The following is an 18,176-nucleotide window of genomic DNA, read 5'->3' as shown; positions in this document are numbered from 1 at the left end:
GGGGAGCGGGGTCCACACACGCCAGAGGGGAGCGGGGTCCACACACGCCAGAGGGGAGCGGGGTCCACACACACGCCAGAGGGGAGCGGGGTCCACACACACGCCAGAGGGGAGCGGGGTCCACACACACGCCAGAGGGGAGCGGGGTCCACACACACACGCCAGAGGGGAGCGGGGTCCACACACACACGCCAGAGGGGAGCGGGGTCCACACACACACGCCAGAGGGGAGCGGGGTCCACACACACACACGCCAGAGGGGAGCGGGGTCCACACACACACACGCCAGAGGGGAGCGGGGTCCACACACACACGCCAGAGGGGAGCGGGGTCCACACACACACACGCCAGAGGGGAGCGGGGTCCACACACACACACGCCAGAGGGGAGCGGGGTCCACACACACACACGCCAGAGGGGAGCGGGGTCCACACACACACACGCCAGAGGGGAGCGGGGTCCACACACACACACGCCAGAGGGGAGCGGGGTCCACACACACACACGCCAGAGGGGAGCGGGGTCCACACACACACACGCCAGAGGGGAGCGGGGTCCACACACACACACGCCAGAGGGGAGCGGGGTCCACACACACACACGCCAGAGGGGAGCGGGGTCCACACACACACACGCCAGAGGGGAGCGGGGTCCACACACACACACGCCAGAGGGGAGCGGGGTCCACACACACACACGCCAGAGGGGAGCGGGGTCCACACACACACACGCCAGAGGGGAGCGGGGTCCACACACACACACGCCAGAGGGGAGCGGGGTCCACACACACACACACGCCAGAGGGGAGCGGGGTCCACACACACACACACGCCAGAGGGGAGCGGGGTCCACACACACACACACGCCAGAGGGGAGCGGGGTCCACACACACACACACACGCCAGAGGGGAGCGGGGTCCACACACACACACACGCCAGAGGGGAGCGGGGTCCACACACACACACACGCCAGAGGGGAGCGGGGTCCACACACACACACGCCAGAGGGGAGCGGGGTCCACACACACACACACGCCAGAGGGGAGCGGGGTCCACACACACACACACACGCCAGAGGGGAGCGGGGTCCACACACACACACACACGCCAGAGGGGAGCGGGGTCCACACACACACACACACGCCAGAGGGGAGCGGGGTCCACACACACACACACACGCCAGAGGGGAGCGGGGTCCACACACACACACACACGCCAGAGGGGAGCGGGGTCCACACACACACACGCCAGAGGGGAGCGGGGTCCACACACACACACGCCAGAGGGGAGCGGGGTCCACACACACACACGCCAGAGGGGAGCGGGGTCCACACACACACACGCCAGAGGGGAGCGGGGTCCACACACACACACGCCAGAGGGGAGCGGGGTCCACACACACACGCCAGAGGGGAGCGGGGTCCACACACACACGCCAGAGGGGAGCGGGGTCCACACACACACGCCAGAGGGGAGCGGGGTCCACACACACACGCCAGAGGGGAGCGGGGTCCACACACACACGCCAGAGGGGAGCGGGGTCCACACACGCCAGAGGGGAGCGGGGTCCACCCACACACACACGCCAGAGGGGAGCGGGGTCCACACACACACACACGCCAGAGGGGAGCGGGGTCCACACACACACACACACACACACACGCCAGAGGGGAGCGGGGTCCACACACACACACGCACGCCAGAGGGGAGCGGGGTCCACACACACACACACCAGAGGGGAGCGGGGTCCACACACACACACACACACACACACACACACACACACACACACACACGCCAGAGGGGAGCGGGGTCCACACACACACACACACACACACACACACACACACACACACACGCCAGAGGGGAGCGGGGTCCACACACACACACACACACCAGAGGGGAGCGGGGTCCACACACACACACACACACACCAGAGGGGAGCGGGGTCCACACACACACACACACACACACACACGCCAGAGGGGAGCGGGGTCCACACACACACACGCCAGAGGGGAGCGGGGTCCACACACACACGCCAGAGGGGAGCGGGGTCCACACACACACACACACACACACACACACGCCAGAGGGGAGCGGGGTCCACACACACACACGCCAGAGGGGAGCGGGGTCCACACACACACACGCCAGAGGGGAGCGGGGTCCACACACACACGCCAGAGGGGAGCGGGGTCCACACACACACACACACACACACGCCAGAGGGGAGCGGGGTCCACCCACACACACACACGCCAGAGGGGAGCGGGGTCCACCCACACACACACACGCCAGAGGGGAGCGGGGTCCACCCACACACACACGCCAGAGGGGAGCGGGGTCCACCCACACACACACGCCAGAGGGGAGCGGGGTCCACCCACACACACACGCCAGAGGGGAGCGGGGTCCACCCACACACACACGCCAGAGGGGAGCGGGGTCCACACACACGCCAGAGGGGAGCGGGGTCCACACACACACACACACGCCAGAGGGGAGCGGGGTCCACACACACACACACGCCAGAGGGGAGCGGGGTCCACACACACACACACACGCCAGAGGGGAGCGGGGTCCACACACACACACACGCCAGAGGGGAGCGGGGTCCACACACACACACACACACGCCAGAGGGGAGCGGGGTCCACACACACACACACGCCAGAGGGGAGCGGGGTCCACACACACACACACACGCCAGAGGGGAGCGGGGTCCACACACACACGCCAGAGGGGAGCGGGGTCCACACATGCCACACAGAAATGTCCACTCTGAGACAACCATGGGCACATGGAAATAGGGCTAATAACACAGGCATTATGGAAGCCATGAAATGACTGGACAAGGATCAGAGATAAGTGGATGGGACTCAGGACACACAGTCCAGTACAAGTATTCTCACAGGGAACATTATATGTATAAAACATGCAGAAAATACCTTAAATAATAGAGCGAGTTGATAGTCCTTTACAAGAGGAATGAAGAAAAGAAGCAGACTAATAAGAACCAGCAGATCTATGTCAGGCCAACAGATTTTTGAGTATTACAAAACATTTACTATATAAAACAGAGTAATAGGACATGTAATGAAAGGAATAAATATATACGTTGGGGGCTACTGCACATAGGCGGCATCACCACTCTACTACAGCAGTGTGCCTGATAAAATCTCCAGAGCAAGCCGGGGTCACACCACCAAGTTTCCTCTCATGCTGATTATGGCGGTCAAAAGCGCAATCAGATTTTCTTGGATGTGTAGAAGATATATATTTTTTTCCCATTTCTCCATTTTCTCTAGTCCATTGAAATCAGACAGCACTCGGATTTTATCCGAGCACAGTCCAATTTTTTTTTGACAGACCCATTGACTTGCATGGCCGAGTGCGATTTTTTTTCTTAGACTCAGTCCAAGGACAAAAAAAAAAAAAAAAATTATACATATCAGTGCAGGCATTTAGGTGCATCCTTGACGTAGCAGAGCAGTTCAGTGCACCTTTCACACCCTGATGATCCCACTGTAAGTTAGTAGGATCTGTCGGATGAGAATGGTAATCTGAACTATGTCCACAGAGGATGTACCAGGGCACTACAAGTCTTACGTGGCACTACCCTCTACCACTCACTGCCTTTTTTTTTTTTTTTTTGGGGGGGGGGGGGGGAGGAGAAATCTCATGCAATATTATTTTATACACACATACAATGTTTTTCATCTTATGTCCCAAACATATTACACAAATATTCTACCCTATGTTATGTGCCCATCAATCACTGGGGTACAAGATGGGAGAAGGGTAGGGTATCTGATGCTGATGGGCCCTGGCCATCTATCTGTATGGGGGGGGGGGGGGGGAGAACACATTCCATATTTCAAGTTTACAGAAGAACAAAGATATCTTTACCCTTTTCCACGGCCAAAGCCCCCCAGCAATGGGGGTGCTGAATATCTCCTATAAGAACATTTACCTTCCAAAACAGGATGCTGCAGTGCCGGCAGAAGTGCAGCGTATCCCCGTACTGTTCCCTTTTTGGGTAGTATTTCTCCAGTGTGAAGAACATTAGTTTCCAGTCAATATGACCATTTTCTGTAAAGATCAAATCTTTACAAAACTACAAGAGAAGGGATAACAGCAATGCAAAAAAAATGTTAATAAAGCCATAGACAAAATGGTCGGTGCAACAAGAAAAACTACAAAACGTACAGAATTGTCATTATGTTTTGGGTGAAACGATGGTTACGCAAGAAGTTACGCGACTGCGAGGACAAGGTAACCTTGGTTTGCAGTGTGAACATGTAATTAAGACTTGCTGAACATAAATGGGCATAGAAAGGCCAGGTATTCTGTAGACAGATAACTAATGAGACGAGATCATGTGTAAGGGTACCGTTACACATAACGATGTCCCAGCGATCCCACCAACGACCTGACGTGGATGGGATTGCTGGGACATTGTTAGCTGATCGCTGGTGAGCTGTCATATAGACAGCCCCTCCAGCGATCAGGACCAGCGAGCACACTGTTTACCAACGTAAACATCAGGTTTCTAAGGACCGCGGGGCCCTTAGAAACCCGATGTTTACCCTAGATACCAGCGTGCACTGCAGGCAGGGCGGGAGGTGGAGGCAGAGTGGCACAGACAGACCGGCGTAGCTCTGCTATCTGCTACTCCAGTCTGACAGATACTCCAGTCTGACAGACTGGAGTAGCAGATAGCAGAGCTACGCCGGTCTGTCTGTGCCACTCTGCCTCCACCTCCCGCCCTGCCTGCAGTGCACGCTGGTATCTAGGGTAAACATCGGGTCTCTAAGGGCCCCGCGGCCCTTAGAAACCCGATGTTTACATTGGTAACCAGCGTGCAGCGTCGCTCATCGCTGGCTCCCGCTGCCACACGCAGCGATGCGCGCTGGCCAGCGGGAGACCAGCGATGAAAAAACAGGCCAGGACGATCCAGCACGATCAGCGATACCCCGCGGGGGGGCCGATCGCTGCTGGATGTCACACAGTGATCTCGCTGGAGAGATCGCTGATGTGTCACAAAATCAGCGATCTCACCAGCGAGATCGCTGTGTGTAACGGGCCCTTAACACAACCTTGATTGCTTATGAACCAAAGGTTGGTGGAGAACGTCCGTAATCTCCTAATATAGCAAATAAATGACTGGCTGTGTAAAAGGTATTGTCACACTTAGCGATGCACCAGCGATCCCGACCAGCGATATGACGCGGTCAGGATCGCTAAGTGGTGGCTAGTGAGCTGCCACACAGGCAGATCTCACCAGCGACATAGTAGCAGTCGGCGGTCGCTACTTACCTGTCAGACGAGGCGATCCTGACGTCCTCCCGCCCAGCTCCATGCTCGTCGCTCCACAGGAAGCTGACGAGAAACAGTCCTGGAAGTTCTCACGCAATAAGCAATAACCAGCGGGGGAGCGGGTCGTAGGTAAGTATCACACACAGCGATATCGCTAGCAATATCGCTATAACGTCACCAGTTATATCGATATTGTTAGCGATATTGCTTAGTGTGACAGGCCCTTAACAGCCGCCACGAAGGGTTGTTTACATCCTATCTAATAACGTCAGTGTCTCTGCTTCAGACAGTGTTAAAAAGATCCCTTGACCATAAACTGATCACAGAATGTCCTTGCTGGTTACCTAGTGGTCAAGGGAAGCTGGGCTGCAAGTGTCCCATTTCCCTGCACTGCCTCCGAAGGTGAAAAAAGGCATTACACCGTGACCACGCCTCATTGGGTTGGCTGATTAATGAAGATAAAGACAGGACATTCAGAATGGGGACGATCTATGTAACTGCTCTTCACTTTGGGCCAAAAAAAGGAGGGTCCACCTTCCCATGGAATTTAATAGTATGGTATTTAAAAATGGATTTTCACAAAAAAAAAAAAAAAAAAAAAGGGGTTTAGAAAAATTAATATAGACCCCTCTTTATTTTACAGGACCTAAAGAAACTAAGGTGAGACTACTGCAACCTGAACTTTCTCCTTGTGCTCCTCTTATGGGATCATAGAGGTATTATCAACGGTGCTAATAGTTTCCTTATAGTTTGGAGGAAAACTGGAAAAAAATTTGGTGAAAAGTGCGGTGAAACTGCAGAAAAAAAGTGCAATTCCACAAATGTTTTTTTGGAGTTTTTTTTTTTTTTACACCATATTTACTAAAAGCTAAAAAACTGACCTGACATTGTGATTCTCCAGGTCAGTACAAGTGCACAGATACCAAACATGTCTAGGGTTGTATTTAAGTGGGGAAAAAAAAAAGTTAAGAATAAAATAAAAACAACTTTCCCTATTTTCTGAGACTTGTAGCTTCTCCATTTTTCAGGATGTGGGTGATGTTTTTTTTTTTTTTTCTGCGCCGAGCTAATGTTTTTATTGATACTGTTTTGGGGAAGATACCATGTTTTGAGCGACAGTTATTGCAGTGTTGCAAAGACCAAAAAACACACACGTAATTCAGGAGTTTTTTTTCTAGTTACGCCATTTACTGATCGGACTAATTTACTTTAGATTTTGATAGATCAGACATTTCTAAATGCAGGAATATCAAATTTGTACTTTTTTGGTTTATAATTTGAATGGGGCAAATGGGGGGTGATTTGAACGTTTTTTTTTTTTTTTTTTTTTTTTTTACTGGCTTCAATAGTCTCCTAAGGCTATGTGCACACGGTGCGGAGATTCTGCTGTGGATCCACAGCGGATTTGGCCCTGGGGATCTGCAGAAGAACTGCAGGTGATGTACAGTACCATTCTAGCCTACAGAAAAATGAAACTGCTATGCAGAAGGTGCAGATTTTTCCGCGTGGTTTTGCCTGCAGTTTGAAATCCGCAGAAAGAATTGACATGTCATTCTTTTCTGCGGATTCCGCTGCGGTTTGCCATCTACTCCATTGTGGATGTGAGAAACCGCAGGGCAAAACCGCAGGGTAATCCACAGGTAAACCGGTCTTTTGACCTGCGGCTTTACCTGCGAATTGTGCAAAATCCACGGGTGAAACCGCACCGTGTGCACATAGCCTTAGGAGACCTGAAGCTGCGATCATCCGATCACCTGTGCTATACATAGCAGGGCTACGGCTCTGCTATGAGTAGCATAAATCATGATTTCCATATATGAATACCGGCCCATTGCCGGCGTTCATAGGAGATCATAACAGCCAATCGGTGCCCATGATTATGTGACAGAGGCACCGGTGGGCGGGTCCTTATGATATGCTTCTGCCCAGTGAGTGTTAAATGCCGCTGTAAGAGATTGAAAGTGGCATTCAACTTAACAGCTGCGGGACGATCTCTGATCCACCCACGGCTGTTAGAGGCACAACAGCTGATCAAATCAGCTGTTATGTGCAAAGCAAAAGATGCGGGCTTTGGGGCTGAGCCTGCATCTTTCCCTGCACACGACAGCTGATTTGAATTGCAGGGACATGACCATGGATATACCTATTTGTCCAAGGTCGTGAAGGGGTAATTCAAGTTATTTTTTTTATTTTAATTTTAAGCTGGACGGGGACAACCTCCAACAGGCACATTTAGCAGCTGTTTTTTTTATACAAAATTTATATTAGCCGCAAAATCACAAGTCTAAGGAACTTGGGCATAAGTTAGGCTGCAACTTTATAATATCTTGCAATTACACCCTTGGTGTCATTTTCTCCATGACTGATAATTTTCTGTATGGAAAGTATAATATATTTGTCAGCGCACAGTAGAATTGCCACAGAGCGGAAGTCAGATAAGGCTGGTGGTAGTTTTGTATCACTTGAAATATGCATTAAAACTGTTCTGGTGTTAGAATAGTTACCATTTTTTCTGAAAAGTGATATTTGCAAAGCTCTTTCCAGAGATGGTGGTCTTCGCTGAGAATATGCCAGGATTGCGTCATCTGACCCAAGTTGATTATGTCCCAGGCATCAGAAAATCTGAAGAGGATGTTGCTTTTCATCTGTTGTGGCAGATCACACAAGGTCGGACCATTGCCAAGTTGCTAAAATAAAAAGAAAGAATGATGAACTGTCACTTAGAATAAAATACTACAGCAAAGCGAGAAAGGACGTGGTGATACCGGACTGATCTGAAGGGTCATCAGCTGTTCTTGCCATGAAAGAATAGTCTCCAGACGAGAAATCCAGATGTTCATATTTCCGATTAGAACACATCTGCCACCTTCCCTGATCAGGATACACAGGGTGGAGCTCAGGTCATTAAGAAGATCCCGAATTAATTGTGGATTGTACTGATCCTCAAGAACTGAAACAAAGTGTGAAAGATCCCTGATAAAACATGAAATCCAGTGTGAAGTAAATACCTTCTAGCATGATATGACATGCGATGAAAGGAGATTATCAGCTTAAAGAATTCATGTTACAGAAGCTGCCTATGGAGGTCTATGGGGAAGCAAGTGGAGAATAGGAGAGATCAAATGCAGAAGGACACAGACACTGCTGCTTCTACAAGTGTTCTCTATCACTTCAGTGCTGGACTCACAGCAATCATGCTCAATAGCTGCTATTAAGTTGTATGCGAGGAATAGATAGAGAAAAGCAGGATCTACTTTTCTCTATGTGTACAGTATATATCAGGTTCACCATGGATACACAGCAGAAGTGAACAGTGTTGCTGTGAGCTCAGCCCTGGGATAAGAGGAGGAGCATTAACTAGAAGCTGTAGCAGCTGTGTATTGGTAGTTACGAGTCTGATAATATCTTTTAACAGAAAAAGGTCACTTAAGTTTCTTATCTTTACCTGTACTAATACTTTATGCAAAGTTGCTTAACGTTAAAAGTCACTTATAAAAAAACCCCGCACCTAACAATAAACAACGGCCCCTGTAGTCTGACCCTGCTGTTCCCTAACACATTTGATAGGTAATCCTCAGGGTCTCTGCCCACCATGTCGCTAAATAATCCCTAAAAAGAGTGATCAAAACATACCGCAATGTAAAAAAGACTTGCTGTGCATAGGTTTTGTCTTAGGAAGTCTGAAGCTATTAAAAGAAGTGACCCGTGCATTCTTCAGGCGGCTTCTGCTTGGGAAATGTGCACTAGTCCCATACAGAATAAAGTTAAAAAAACAAACACACACAACACTAGTAACCTGCAGATATGGAGTTAATAGCTTCCTGCCTGAACTTGCCTGGTGCCTGCACTTAGACCCTCGTTGAAGGGAAGAAACTAACTTTATTCCCCCTGGCAGGATTAGGTGCTCAGTCATAGTGGCGGTGCTGGCATGAATTCAGTCACTGCTGTGTATAGGAAGCCACCACTGTAATCGTGCCCCGACACCGACTGACAGCCAGCACGAATGCTGAGCTGCTGTCAGTTCTGGCGACACTCTCTATACACAGAATGGTGACTGAACGCTATCGGCGGGGAATAAAGCTCCTTTCCTTCCGGCAGCGGGGGGGTCTAAGTGCCGGGCAGGTTCAGAACGCCGTTAACCTGCAGAATAACCCCACAGCTGCAGGTTAACATTGGTTTTTAACATAACAGGTTGCCTTTAAGTAGCAGATAGATGAAAGTCAAATGACGGGAACCAGACTACAATAGATCAGACCTCACATGGGAAGACTTCAGAACTTTACCTTTTCTTACAATGGTTTCCAGGATGTTAAAGTAATTCTTCTGAGCCGCACCGCTCAGGGACGTGAGCTGAGATTTAGCAATTAGATGAAGCAACTAGAATATAAAGACAGAAATCAGGTGCAAGGAGACAATGCTATTTTCTGTAGGCAAACAGCCTGAAATACTGAAAATGCTGTGATTGGCTGTTCAGAATTGAACAGCCAATCACAGCGAACGTACTTGCTTGGGTGACGACACGTGACCTGCTTCAAGATGGAGCCGGCACATGGAAGCGATCTCCTCCACAGCGGTCGCGGTGCAGCCTTTCCCATTACCGAGATAGGAGATTGTGGCTGCTACTGATCAGAGGTTATGTACGCGGTAGGAGGGAGGAGCTAGAAGCTGAGCTCCTCCCATCCAGATAGAATTGTATCCATAGCAGTCGCCATCTCCCATCTCAGGATTGAGAATGTTGATAATGACGGATCAATTTTGGCAGAGAAAGAAGCAGATTTCTCTGATGAGATATATCACAAAGTTTAATTATTTCCATGTGTACAGTTGATTTCGGAAATAAAAATGAAAACAACGGTTACTCTAAGTGCAGCTTCCCACCTACTTGTTATTCCTCACTGTGGACCTCCTCTGTCTTTGATTGACAGCTCTGGCTTTATATAGCCAGATAAAGGATGGAGATAAAGGGAAAACAAGTAGGTGTGAAGATGCACTGAAATGTTTGGCGCACCGAGCGCCTGTATTTGGTTGGAGCAGTTATTCTGTGCCGAATAAGTTCCTTTACAGGGGCTGTCCAGGATCCCCTTCAGCATAGCCATCTAATATATACTTACCTAAAATTGTCCGTCACCCACTTCCGTCCGGACGTTCTCGAATCCCATAATTCACCACGCCAACCGGAAGTACGCCGACCGCCATATTGGAACACCCAAGAAATGGATGTTCCAATATGGCACCCGCTGGTGGTACCTGCCCCTTGCACAGTACCACCAGCAGGTCACCGCCTGACCCCCCGCCGCAAGGACCCCACTGGGGAGCTCACACCTGACGAGGTGGATGTCACAAACGTGGGCTATGGAAGGGGAGCGGATGGACAGTCTGGAGGGCTCCAGGAGCCGGAGCAGTATAAGATGGGCTTCATCGTGGCCTGAAATCAGATGAACAGCAAGTTCGCGGTGACCTGCCACAACTGGACCGCGCAGTGGAGGAAGCAGCGGGAGGGTGAGGACAAGGAGCAGAGCAGCTAGGCTGTACACCGTGCAGGACCTGGAGCACATCCACCGGCAGCTGAGCTCCATGTGCAGCCACACTTCCCCCACCTCCCGGCCCAGCTCCCCGCCGTCAGCCGGTGGGCGCTGCTGTTACCCAATGCTCCGTCCTGGGAGGGCAGCTCGGGGGAGGTGGACGCGGTGTGCCGGACCCTGGAGCGGTATCTGGGCGGCGCCATACAGGAGGGCGGCCGTCAGATCGTGCTGTTCCCGGAGGACGTGGAAGATGCAGAGAAATACTTTGAGAACCTAGGTGGGTGAGCACTTGGGGAGGAGAGATTCTCAGTGCTGCAAAGCCTGCCCCCATCGGGAAACCACTGCCTTCCTGATGCGATAGCCTCCATCTAGTACAAACACCGCTACAACTTATCCTACCCCAGTCCAGCGCCGCCCCGGCCTTTGTTAACAAGCTAAGCAGTGATGTAACTGACTCCAGCAAATGTGACCGCTACAGCCGCTGTAGTCGGCATGGGCTACTGAGTAGAGATTGGCTGCAGCGGTCCATGAGCTGCAGCTGGCCACAAAAACATGAGAAGTAGAACGCCATAGTGAGGTTTGTTGTTTTACACTTTTGCATAGCTATACTCAATTAATCCTGGACAATGTATTTAAAATTTACTATGCCTAAAGACAAAAGATTAAATCCTTAGTGACAGAGCCAATTTTGTACTTAATAACCAGGCCAATTTTTTCAATTCTGACCACAGTCACGTTATGAGGTTATAGCTCTGGAACTCTTCAACGTATCCACTAATTCTGAGACTGTTGTTTTCATGACATATTGTACTTCATGTTAGTGGTAAAATTTCTTTGATATAACTTGCGTTTATGAAAAAAAAAAAAAAAAACAAAAAAAAAAAAACACAACGGAAATTTGGCAAAAATTTTGAAAATTTTGTAATTTTCAAACTTAATTTGTGTACCTTAACCCCTTCACGACCAATGACGCCACATAGGCGTCATGAAACCTGGTTCAAATCTGACCAGTGACGCCTGTGGCGCGTCATGACTTTAAAGCCCCCCTGCGGGTCAGGTGACCGGGGTCACTGAAAGGTCACCCGACCCGCAGATACAGGGGGCTTTGTAATTCACCACAGGGGGCATGGCTTCGCTACGATCGCTCTGATTGGCTGTTAAAAGTGAAACAGCCAATCAGAGCAATAGTAATATTTCAACAATGAAAATTGATCCATGCCATGTCCGACGCTGCTGTAGCATCGGACATAGCTGGAGACACTGATTCCACCCCCCCCCCCCCCCCCCCCACCACCGGCGATCGCCCCCCCCCGCAACTGAATGACAGCGGCGATCTGCCGCCGCTGTCATCATCTGCCCCCCTCCCATTCCCTCTGCTCCCCGCCAGCCTCCGATCCCCCCCTCACCCCCCCCCGGTACCTCCTGAGTCACCCCATCCCTCCCGGTGTCCCTCGGGTCCGGATGATGGGCGCCGCCATTTTGGAAAATGGCGGGTGCATGCGCAGTGCGCCCGCCCGAATCTGCCGGCTGCAGATTCCATTCTTTCATTTTGATCACTCTCACAGTGATCAAAATGAAAGAAAAAGTAGATAAACCCCCCCGATTATCACCCCCCATAGGTAGGCAGAACTAATAAAATAAAGAAAATATTTTTATTTTTCCATTAGGATTAGGGTTGGAAAGAGGGTTAGGGTTGTGGTTAGGGTTGGGATTAGGGTTAGGGGTATGTTGGAATTAGGGTTAGGGATGTGTTGGGGTTAGGGCTGTGTTGGGATTAGGGCTGGAGTTAGAATTGAGGGGTTTCCACTGTTTAGGCACATCAGGGGGTCTCCAAACGCGACATGGTGCAACCATTGATTCCAGCCAATTTTGCGTTCAAAAAGTTAAACGGTGCTTCCTCCCCTCCAAGCCCCGACGTGTGCCCAAACAGTGGTTTACCCCAACATATGGGGTATCAGCGTACTCAGGAGAAAAAATTGCACAACAACTTTGTGGGTCTAATTTCTCCTGGTACCCTTGGGAAAATAAAAAATTGGGGGCTAAAAAAATATTTCTGTGGAAAATTTTTTTTTTTTTTATTTTCATGTCTCTGCGTTATAAACTTCTGTGAAGCACTTGGGGGTCCAAAGTGCTCACCAGGCATCTAGATAAGTTACTTGGGAGGTCTAGTTTCCAAAATGGGGTCACTTGTGGGGGGTTTCTATTGTTTAGGCACATCAGGGACTCTGCAAACGTAATGACGACCGCAGACCATTCCATCAAAGTCTGCATTTCAAAACGCCACTACTTCCATTCCGAGCCCTTACGTGTGCCCAAACAATAGTTCCCCCCCATATATGGGGCACCAGCGTACTCAGGACAAACTGTACAACAACTTTTGGGGTCCAATTTCTCCTGCTACCCTTGTGAAAAAAAAAAAAAAAAAAAATTGCTGGCTAAAAACATTTTTTTTTTGAGGAAAAAAAAATATTTTTTATTTTCACGTCTCTGCGTTATAAACTTCTGTTAAGCACTTGGGGGTTCAAGGTGCTCACCACACATCTAGATAAGTTCCTTGGGGGGGGGGGGGGGGTCTAGTTTCCAAAATGGGGTCACTTGTGGGGGGGTTCCACAGTTTAGGTACATCAGGGGTTCTGCAAATATAACATGATGCCCGCAGACCATTCCATCAAAGTCAGCATTTCATAATGTCACTACTTCCCTTCTGAGCCCCGACGTGTGCCCATACAGTGGACATCCCCCACATATGGGGTATCAGCGTACTCAGGACAAACTGGACAACAACTTTTGGGGTCCAATTTATCCTGGTACCCTTGTGAAAATAAAAAATTGCGCACTAAAAAATAATTTTTTGAGGGAAAAAATTTTTTTTTTTTTAATTTTCATGGCTCTGCGTCATAAACTTTTGTGAAGCACTTGAGGGTTCAAGGTGCTCACCACACATCTAGATAAGTTCCTTAGGGGGTCTAGTTTCCAAAATGGGGTCATTTGTGGGGAGCTCCAATGTTTAGGCACACAGGGGCTCTCCAAACACGACATGGTGTCCGCTAACGATTGGAAGTAATTTGCATTTCAAAAAGTCAAATGGCGCTCCTTCCCTTCCGGGCCCTGCCATGCACCCAAACAGTGGTTTATGACCACATATGAGGTATCTGTGCACTCAGGAGAAATTGGTCAACAAATTTTAGGATCCATTTTATCCTGTTGCCCATGTGAAAATGAAAAAACTGAGGCTAAAAAAAAAAAAATTTATGTGAAAAAAAAATGTATTTTTTTTTTTTTTACAGATCAATTTGTGAAGTACCTGGGGGTTCAAAGTGATCACTATGCATCTAGATAAGTTCCTTGGGGGGTCTAGTTTCCAAAATGGGGTCACTTGTGGAGGAGCTCCAATGTTTATGCACACAGGGGCTCTCCAAACACGACATGGCAACCGCTAAATATTCCTGCATATTTTCCATTCAAAAAGTCAAATGGCGCTCCTTCCCTTCTGAGCCCTGCCGTGCGCCCAAACAGTGGTTTATGACCACGTATGAGGTATTGTTGTACTCAGAAGAAATGGCCCAACAAATTTTAGGATCCATTTTATCCTGTTTCCCATGTGAAAATGAAAAAATTGATGCTAAAAGAAAATTTTTGTTGGAAAAATTAAAATGTCCATTTTTTCCTTTCCACATTGCTTTAGTTCCTGTGAAACACCTGAAGGGTTAATAATCTTCTTGAATGTAGTTTTCAGTAGCTTGAGGGGTGCAGTTTTTAGAATGGTGTAACTTTTGGGTATTTTCTGCCATATAGACCCCTCAAAGTGACTTCAAATGTGAGGTGGTCCCTAAAAAAAAAAAAAAAAAAAAAAAAAATGGTTTTGTAAATTTTATTGTAAAAATGAGAAATAGCTGGTCAACTTTTAACCCTTATAACTTCCTAAAAAAAAAATTTTTTGTTTCCAAAATTGTGCTGATGTAAAGTAGACATGTGGGAAATGTTATTTAGTAACTAGTTTGTGTCACATAACTCTCTGGTTTAACAGAATAAAAATTCAAAATTTTCACCAAATTTCTGATTTTTGACAAATAAACGCAAAAATTATCAACCTAAATTTACCACTAACATGAAGCCCAATATGTCACGAAAAAAATAATCTCAGAATCGCTAGGATCCGTTGAAGCGTTCCTGAGTTATTACCTCATAAAGGGACACTGGTCAGAATTGCAAAAAATGGCCTGGTCATTAAGGTCAAAATAGGCTTGGTCATGAAGGGGTTAAATCAGTCATATCGCACAAAATAGCTAATAAATAACATTTCCCACATGCCTACTGTACATCAGCACAATTTTGGAAACATCATTTTTGTTACGACCTTATAAGGGTCAAGTGTTGACCTGCGATTTACCAGTTTTCCAACAAAATTTACAAAACCATTTTCTTCTAGGGACCACATCATATTTGAAGGGAGTTTTTTTTTTTTTTGGGGGGGGGGGGGGTCAATATAACAGAAAGTACCCAAAAGTGACACCATTCTAAAAACTGCACCCCTCAAGGTGCACAAAACCATATTCAAGAAGTTTATTAACCCTTCAGAACCTTCACAAGAACTATGTCAATGTGGAATGAAAAAAATGAACTTCTAACTTTTTCACAAAAATTTTTTACTTTGGAACCAAACTTTTTTTTATTTTCACAAGGGTATCGGGAGAAATCGACCACAAAATTTGTTGTGCAATTTCTCCTGAGTACGCCGATACCCTACAGGTGGGGGTAAACCACTGTTTGGGTGCATGTCAGGGCTCAGAAGGGAGGGAGCACCGTTTGACTTTTTGAACGCAAAATTGGCTGGAATCAATGGTGGCGCCATGTCGCGATTGTTGACCCTCTGATGTGCCTAAAGAGTGGAACCCCCAATTGTAACCCAAGCCTAACCCCATCACACCCCTAATCCTAACCCTAACACCACCACCACCCTAATACAAACACAACCCCAACCCTGACCCCAATCCTAGCAGAAAAATGGAAATAAATACATTTTTTTTTTATATTATTTTTACCAAAGGGGGTGATAAAAATAGTAAACAAACCCATTGGGGTAAATTGTTCCAACACCCCCACAGACAGGCTGACATTCGTCTAGCATAAATGACCACCGCAACACTCTAGGGGGTGAAGATGAATATTCGTAGGCTGAATCCTCCAAATAAACATGCACGCTCATACTGACTGTACGTCTGCTGCAGAGGAGAAGGTACTAAATGATGACTTTGGCAGCAGCTCATTCTCCAGAGAGAACAAAAGGATAAAGACTGCCGAAATCCAATATGCCATCTTCCCACAATGCAGATATCTGGAGAGTTGGGCCCAAACAGGTTATTACACTTTGCCGACACCATTCTGAGGTGCATCCACCTTACAGCGCACGTAGAGTCACGGAAGACAGGTCACCGATAACACTTCCCACTTACACAGTAATAAAACCACATAACTTACTGTAGCAACATAATTGAACCTTCGGATGTCCTGGATTGCACTTGAAAAGTCTAAACGATTAAAGGCTTCACCCAAGGTACAGTACCCGTGTCTCTGCAGCAAAACAAGAGGTTTCACATCATCAGCTGCAAAGGGCAGGTTCACACTAGCATATATAGATCGTTCCGTTTCATCCAGAAAACTGGGATGGTTTTCTCACCTGTCATCCATGTGCAATCCATTTTTTAATAAAACCAGTTATTAACCATTTCCGGCTTCCTACATTACAGAATTGCAATGTCTCCCAAAAAAAAAAAAAAAAAAAAAAAAAAAAAAAAAAAAAAAAAAAGGGATGCTATACTCCAGCTCCGTTTGGCATCCGGTGTTTGTTTTGCGCACCTTTATCAGCTCAAGCAGAAGCCAGATGCATAGCACTGTACCCAGTGTAATGACTACACAGGAGCCGAGCTGCAGCTCTCGGCAGCAGACACTACATAACGAATGGAGCCGAGGTGCAGCCCTGTTCACTTTTTCTATTGGGCCACCACTGGAGCTGATAATGGCTAATCAGTTGGACCACCACCTATCTGATATAAATTACCTATCCTGAGGATCGGTCATAAATATCATTAGCCCTGAAAATCCATTTACTTTTAGCCAAAAAAAAAAAAAAAAAATTTATAATTTGTATATATTCATTCATTACCCCATACCTCATGTATAAAGGGCATATTAGATATGACAAGTAACCAAATTGCACCCACACAGGTACTTACTTCTCTCGTACTTTCTTTGTGCACATATATCCACTTCTCTTGGTAAAAGTCTGTAACGGGGAAAAAATAGAACATGTAATAATGTGAATGCCCACGTTGCGTTTTATAAGCGTTTCCACAGCTGCGTAAACTCTTAAGAAACGCTAACAAAACGCATCCACATGCAATCCTATGGGATTCCGCAGTTGCTGTGCCAATGCTGCGGATTTTGCTGCTGCGCAATCTCATAGTGGTAAAATCCGCAGCATGTCCATTAATTTTGCGGAATCGCGGCGATTCTGCCGCCATAGGAATGCATTGAAACGCTCACTTTATGCACATGGCTATGCCCCCCCATGCGTAAAGTGAGCGCTTCATGTGCAGATGGTACCCAGGATCTGGAGGAGAGGAGACTGTCCTCCATGCCCTGGGTACCATATTCCTGTAAAAAATAGAATTCAAATAAAAAATAGAGATATACTCACCCTCTGTCGGCCCTCGAGTCCTCCTGGCGCTGCCAGCAAGTTCCATTCCCAGGGATGCATTGCGTGAATGACCTCTAACGTAGCCGTCGCATAACCGCTAGATTATCAGAGGTCATTTATGCAATGCATCCCTGGGAATGGAACTTGCTGGCAGCGCCAGGAGGACTCGAGGGCCGACAGAGGGTGAGTATATCCCCATTTTTTCTTTTACATTCTATCTTTTACTATTGATGCTGTATATGCAGCCTCAGTAGTAAAAAGTTGGTCACACTTGCCAAGCGCTATGCTTGACAATTGTGACCAACCTGTCAATCAGTTTTCCAAGCGATGCTTCATATCACTTGGAAAGTGCAAGCTTTCTGCAAGCTAAAAACGCTTGCAAAACACTTGTGTTTTGCGGGAAAAAACATGCGAATTCTGTATGCGTTTTACCCGTGGCAGGAGTTTGGAAAAGCTGCAACGTCGGCATACAGCCTAAAGGAGCAATTACACCACTGCTGATCGGTAAACAATTAACTATTGCTTAGTGCACATCTGAAGAGCTGCCTGCCGGGCCAAGCAGGATATTCGATGAACATCAATCGGTAATAGATCAATGATCGTTTCTGCCCACTCCTGTCCTCACTCCCCCACCC

At 48.0% G+C, this 18,176-nt stretch overlaps 1 protein-coding gene across 4 annotated transcripts in view; it reads right to left on the bottom strand.

The window, feature by feature from the left end:
• The window catches only part of FBXO25 (F-box protein 25), a 32,314-nt gene that overhangs the window by 6,757 nt on the left and 7,381 nt on the right, over positions 1-18,176 (bottom strand). For 3 of the 4 annotated variants that reach the window (XM_073576450.1, XM_073576452.1, XM_073576453.1), the window contains exons 4-10: positions 17,078-17,127; positions 16,323-16,415; positions 9,606-9,699; positions 8,088-8,272; positions 7,827-8,009; positions 3,977-4,120; positions 2,952-2,978 (exon numbers count right to left, since the gene is read on the bottom strand). In XM_073576450.1, coding sequence (XP_073432551.1) covers positions 2,952-2,978; positions 3,977-4,120; positions 7,827-8,009; positions 8,088-8,272; positions 9,606-9,699; positions 16,323-16,415; positions 17,078-17,127 — 776 coding nt within the window. The remainder of the gene's footprint in view (positions 1-2,951; positions 2,979-3,976; positions 4,121-7,826; positions 8,010-8,087; positions 8,273-9,605; positions 9,700-16,322; positions 16,416-17,077; positions 17,128-18,176) is intronic. The other variant, XM_073576454.1, reaches the window with a different exon arrangement.

This window comes from Dendrobates tinctorius, unplaced genomic scaffold, assembly GCF_039654945.1.
Source record: "Dendrobates tinctorius isolate UK_male_01 unplaced genomic scaffold, ASM3965494v1 ptg000049l, whole genome shotgun sequence".
NCBI classification, from domain to species: Eukaryota; Metazoa; Chordata; class Amphibia; order Anura; family Dendrobatidae; genus Dendrobates; species Dendrobates tinctorius.
This window is presented reverse-complemented; position numbering and strand designations above follow the sequence as displayed.